Below are 6,229 nucleotides of genomic sequence, written 5' to 3' on the forward strand. Positions count from 1 at the left end.
TCGGCGGCAGCGCGCCGCCGCGCAGGCGCTTTCCGTACAGCATGGCGGCGCCCACTGCGCCCCGCCCCTGCGCTGTAGCGTAACCACGCCCCCATCCGTTAGGCCCCGCCCCCAGTTAGGCCCCGCCCAGGCGGCCGAGACCGCTGGCGGTGCGTGGAGCAGGGATGGGGATGGAGCTGGGGGGGGTGGGGTGAGGTTTAATGACCCCACCCGCGAAAAAGGGTGTAAAACTGCAAACACCTGTGTCTCTCAGGACACAGAAAACCCCGGCCCGGGTTTTTCTACTGCTCTTGTCACTCCCTGCCAGCGAGGGCCTTTTCTGAACCGATGCCCCTGTGAGCAGTCACGGAAAACCAGTGGGACATGGTCGGTCCAGCCGGAAGTGCCTCGGAGGTTTACAGCAGTGGATTTGAAAGCACAGGGGACCAAAGCTAAGGCAAAGATGCTGTAAATCTCTGTGTCCCGCCAAGCACAACGTGCTGCCCTCGTCCCCCCGAATGCCAGGAGCACCTCAGTTGTGTCAGACCTCACCCACTCCTTAAATATTTTTCTCCGTTAATAAAAGCAGAAGCACCCTGAAAAAGGAAGATTTGGCCTTTTAGAAACATCACGTGGAAGAAACTTGTGCTTCAGCTTGCGTTTACAGGGAAAGTCTGCTAGGCACAGTCATCTCCAGGGATTCTTGTCCTAACAGGGAGAGCCCGGGCGTCAGTGCGGAGAAAGGATCTGTGTCCCACAATCAGCTATTTGTGTAATTAATCCTCCCTGGGCCAAGGGGATCGCTCCCCCGGGCAGAGCCAGACAAGCCTCTGGGTCAGGCTCCAAGGCAGCGACTCCCAATACCAGCTCGGCTGCTGACGCAGCAGTTATGACTTATTTCTGTGAGAGCCCTGAGATCCCTGATAAGTCTTCAGCAGCAGCTGCGTCCCCTTATCTCACAGCAAAAACACTCAACGGCAGCTGCGTAGCTGCTGGCACCGCTCACTGGACAGCCAGCAAACCAAGCAAGAGCTCATCCCGGAGCTGCTCCGGTGAGGATTAATGAGTATTTGCAGGTTTTTTCTTTGCTCAGTCTCTACTGATTTACCTGCTGCCTTTGGGTAGGGGATGTTCTCTGTATGTGCTTTATTGATTTAAGTTAGGTTTTTAAATGGGATGCATTAAGAAGGCAAGTCTTAAAGGAGCCCAGTGTTAGAGGAGCTCTGTGATACTGCTGCTTTCTCCCTACTAGCAGTAACTTCACTTTCTTTTCTTTTTAACTTTTTAATCCTTATGAAGCTGGATGGAAGACAATATACATGTATCTGCTTTCCAGTCTGAAGCAGTGACTCTTTGTAAGGATAACCAGTACATGACCTGTAGGACCAGAAGCAGACAAGCTCCTAGGGTATAAAATATCTACGTGCCCTTTAATACTGATTCATTTTCTTTTTTTTTTAACCTTGGTTTTCTTAATGCTGCTGTTCAAGGCTGCTGTACTTCTCCCCTCCAAGCAGTACCACAGGGAGGCATACCTAGCCTAGCTGTGCTGCAGTGCTCACAGTTTTTGTGAAGGAGGCACCAGGACACCTGGTTCTTTGACCTTGGATTCTTGTGTTTGATATCAGGGAGTCCATGCTGTGCTCGAACGACAGAGTCAATCCATCATCCTGCAGCCACCGGACCAAGACGCTCCTGCCCAAGCTCAGAAGTGGCAAACTGAGTCTCAGAAAGGAAGGTGGCCAAGTTGCGCCAGTGTAGGCTGTTGCCGTTGGCGTAATACTGCCCCTCGCTGCAAAACCTTCCACGAGAGATGGTTTTTACTCCCCTTTTGGCGAGGGGCAGGAGCCGGGCGAGCACCTTGTAGCTGCTGCACCATGCCCTGCTCCCAGCTGGGGTTCCTGACCGCAGGTGTCCAGCTCAAGGCCCGGGGGAGAGGCCACCCAGCCTCGACTTGGGGCCCGGTCCCGCCTCACGCCTCCGATGCCTCCATCCCCGAGGGGAAGGCCGAGGCGCGGGGAATGCCCCGGGGTGGGAAAGGCCCCAGCACAGGGCTGGCCGGGGCCTGGGGCAGAGCCGCGGCAGCAGCCCCACCCGCGGCTGGTGCAGCGCCGAGGCAGAGCAGCGGCCGCCGAGTCCCGGTCTGTACCTCAGGCCCAGAAGCGAAAGCGAAAGCGACGCTGCCCGTAGTGCGCAGGCGCAACGGGCTAGCTCGCATAACCTTACTTCTTCCCCTCAGCTTGGAGACTGATGACGCGCCGGCAGTTCCGCACCGCGATTGGGCGCGCTCAACCGGGGCTATAAAAAGCAGCGGGCGAGGGGCCCGTACCACTCTGTGAGTGAAGCGGAGCGCTCGGCTGCCATGGGGCTGGTGCTGAGGCTGGGGGTCCTGGTGCTGATCACGCTGGTCGGCCTGGGGCAGGCGGACGGTGAGTGCCCGGAGCGGCGCGAAGGGCACCGCTGGGGGTGAGGGGGGCGGGAGGGGCTGTGAGGAGCCTGGTACCGGGGCGGGGGGGGGGGGGGTGGCGGTGAGGGCGCTGGTGCGGCGGGGAGCAGGTGCCGTGAGGGGACCGGTATCGGTTACCGTGCGCGGATGGGTGGGCGCTGGCTTCGCTGAGGGGGGTGTCCGCCGCAGCCCTGCTTCTCACTGCCTCCTTACCCCTCCTCTCCAGAGGCGCCGAAGGTGGAGGTGTACTCCCGCAGACATGCCAGCCCTGGAGAAGAAAACGTCCTCAACTGCTTCGTGAGTGGTTTCCACCCTCCGAAGATTGAAATCTTGCTCCTCAAGAATGGGAAGCCCATGAGCAACGTGCAGTACGCAGACATGTCCTTCAACGACAAGTGGTATTTCCAGCGCCTGGTGTACGCCGATTTCACCCCCGAGAAAGGCGATGTCTACTCTTGCAGGGTGGCCCATTCTGCCTTCAGAGAGCCGCAGTTTTTCCGTTGGGGTATCGTGTGCCTTCCTCTTCAAGCTTTGCCGCTCTTCGTGTGCAGAAGCCAGAGCTCGTTAATTTATATCCACAGTGTCCCTGTTCCCCCCCCCTCCATTAGGAAATGGGGTGCTATAATAGGGTGGATTTTGAAGGTCTTGTGCTATAGATGGAAGATTAATTTGGCTTAAGCTGGGCTGCTGAAAAGGCTGTGTATACGTACCCATGAAAGGGTTCGTTAGTAGCAGACAGGGAAGACTTGCTTCCGTATTATCTGTAGGCATTTGGTTATGGTGTGACTGTTGACTTTGAGTGGAGTGCTCTGATCTCTTTCTAGGTGAACTTGCCTGGAAAGAGATGGGTCATGCAGTGATTTTTGGCTTTATGTTTGGTGAATATAAAGAAGGATGTAGCGGAGGGGAATGACTGTGGTGACCCAGCCTGCTACAGCAAGCACGCAGCCAAGCAAGGGCAGCTTTCTGGTTACTGCACTGGGGCTGTTTCCAGCGGGGGTGGGCTTGTGGTGACGGGAGAGAGGAGGTGCTCTTTGCCCCAAAGCCTAACACTCTGCCCTTCTTTCTTGCAGATACAGACTTCTAAGCTGTGTCTGGGATAATCATGGTGAGTTACGCTGATGCTCCATACTGTGCAGATAAGGGGAATGTGGACTGCTTTCTGTAGTGAGTGTGTAGCTTGCAGAGTTGAGGAGCAAAAGCAACCACCCTATCTGCTGATAGGGAGTGAGGCTGTTCCCACACACTTTCTGCCAACTATTTTGGCTGGTTCTCAGCCATACCTTGCCTACAAGAGTCTCCTTTGCTCAAAAAAAAAAAAAAAAGGAGCCCCTTGGAGCAAAACTTCCCGGCATGTGTTTGGTGTGTCTGCCAGTTATCGTTTAGAGTTGTCGCATGTCCTAGTGCTTCTCCAGAACCCATGGTGCTGTCTTCTGTCTGGTGAGGAGGAAGTTGCCATACCTGGAAATCCCTGTGACTTGGGGGGAGGCAGGCTGGTTAACCCTACAGCAGGCAGCGCGTCAGCTCGGTAATGTGGGATTTATGAGGCACAAATCCGTGCCTTGCTGCCAAGCCAGAGGAAGTCTTGGTTTTATTCACTGATGTCTCACTGTCTGAGGGCTCCAGGTTTTTCAAACTATCTGGGCATAATTGATCTGGATTTAGCAGTCAGGTAAATACTAGTTTAACCCTTGATAGGGAGAATAAAACTAAAGATATGTGGCCTAGCTGACAGGCATTTGAACCAGCATTGCAACTTAATTACATACCCTGGTAGAGGCTGGGTAATTATTAACTGTACCCAGGACAAGCTTTGGCAAGACCTTACTTGAAATGCCCCTCACATTGGACCAGAAGGTGTTATTGATGGCTTTTAGACTGGGCATTTCTTCTTGAGAAGTTGTAGATGGACCCAGAGTCCTTTACTTCTTGCTGTCTGCTGCTGCTCTCTCTCTAAAGCTCTCTGGCCCTTCCTTGCTGTAGAGCAGCAAAGGCTAGGAAGGGTGTTAGGCTTCCAGGGACAAGAGAAAATGAAGGTCAGTTGACCATCTTTCTAGTGGGGCACAACAGAAGAAGATATGCTCTTAATTTGGAGCAGAAAAGCTGAGGTGTGATATTGGAGGCTGGGGAGAGGCTCAAGAGATCCCCCGGAGCCAGAAATGGTTGGATTGGAAGGATATTGAGAAGGGGTGCCATAAGTGCTTAAGTGTTTGCTTCTGACTGCTGCTTGAGATGGGATGCTGAGGTAAATGGACCTGTGATTTGATACAGTACAGATGCTTCTAGGTAACAGAGCTCTGAAAAATTATATACAGCCACTCTTCTGGTTTGTCACTCACTTTTGGGCAGTGGGGATGGCCCCAGGGCAGGGTCTGGGGTGTGCTGTGCCCACACTGGCAGCATGGCATGCAGCGGCTTTGGGACGTCAGCATGAAGGTCACCGATGGCAAGGGATGCCAAGCTTGGTTGGAGGTGGGACACTGGTGACTTCACTGGAGTCTGGGGACAAGGATTTACTGAGCTGGGGCGGAGGAGTTGAGAGCAGGATAAAGGGAGAATATCTGTGCAGCTGGTGCTTGGGGTGGAGAGCAAGGATCATCTTGGTAGAGGATTGCTTGTTGAACTCTGAACCCCCACTGAGGAGGGGATGGAAGAGCAGTTTCTGCAGGAAAATATATATCTAAATATAATTGGAAGGTGGGTCTGTCTGCCTGCAGCTGGGACTCTGCAGTTGGAGTTCCCTTGTGGAAAACACTTCTTTTTTTTTTTTTTTTTTTCTAAAATAATTACAGTTGAAGGTGTAAACAGAGTGACTGATGTCAATCTCCTCTCCCCCATGCAGGTCTGAAAAATTGTGCCTTGCAAGTCAAAAATCTTCTTGAGCTTCTGTCCTTTCTTCACATCTCACTTGTGGATAAGATGAAGAACAATTGTTCATTGCAGAATTCCTTCTTTAATAAAGCTTATCGTTAAAATATCATTTACCCAAAGCAGTATTTGAGCTAGGCTTTTCTTTTTTTTTTTTTTTTGAGCACATAGCTATAAAAGTCTGCATAACCAATTAAAAAACAATTGTAGCTCTTCAGTGCTCATGAGTTGTACAGGATTTTTATCTAAATAAAATTGGACTACTTCAGTGGGGTCCTTAAAATGTTTCTTCAGAGTCATATGATAGCCTGAGCTGATTTCATGGGCTGCTGGGTTGTGGGTGGATCTGGGGTGTGGTGGCACTGTGCTCAGTTGCACTTTTTTATCCTGCTGAGAAGGTGCAGGAACACTTTTACATCAAAAAAAAAAAAAAGAAGAATTAAAGGTTTGTCTGTTTTATGTGGGATCTGCCTGGCTGCAGACTCCTGTGTGGCTCTGAAGGGAAGGTTTAAAAAAGGGACAAAGTAACCTCGGGGACACTGGATCTGATCTTAAAGCTGGGTGAGAGCAAAAGGAGTGATGGGCAGGATGCGGTGCCCACTTCAAGGGGGGAGGACTCCAGCTGATTCTTCTTGGGGGTGGGAGATGTAAAGCTGGGCTGAGGGGAAGCAGATGTGGGTGTCAGCAACTTTCATTTCTGGTTTTCTCTTCCGCAAGAGGCTGACCCCATGGAGAAGCCCTGTTGGGGACTGGTCTTCTGCCATACCTGGGGGGTTTGATGGCACTAACCAAAACCGGAGCTACTACAGAAACTTATTGGCTTGCTTTTACTTTATGAAGAATTCTCTGTGATTGATTGCTTGATGAGTGTTGGATCAAGGAGGATTTAATCAGTGCAGATCTCATGTATGTGAACAAGGGTTCCTGGCAACCCAG

The 6,229-nt window shown here is 52.1% G+C and overlaps 1 protein-coding gene across 1 annotated transcript; it reads left to right on the plus strand.

Annotated features, from left to right (window-relative positions):
* Nucleotides 1-2,293: 2,293 nt before the first annotated feature.
* On the plus strand, nucleotides 2,294-5,561 carry B2M (beta-2-microglobulin). Its single transcript, XM_069797704.1, has 4 exons — nucleotides 2,294-2,408; nucleotides 2,652-2,930; nucleotides 3,499-3,533; nucleotides 5,268-5,561. Exons 1-3 carry the CDS (start codon nucleotides 2,342-2,344, stop codon nucleotides 3,510-3,512), a joined length of 360 nt encoding a protein of 119 aa, XP_069653805.1. The 5' UTR covers nucleotides 2,294-2,341; the 3' UTR covers nucleotides 3,513-3,533; nucleotides 5,268-5,561.
* The last annotated feature ends 668 nt before the right edge of the window (nucleotides 5,562-6,229 follow it).

The sequence above is a fragment of the Haliaeetus albicilla genome, chromosome 12 (assembly GCF_947461875.1).
Source record: "Haliaeetus albicilla chromosome 12, bHalAlb1.1, whole genome shotgun sequence".
Taxonomy (NCBI): domain Eukaryota; kingdom Metazoa; phylum Chordata; class Aves; order Accipitriformes; family Accipitridae; genus Haliaeetus; species Haliaeetus albicilla.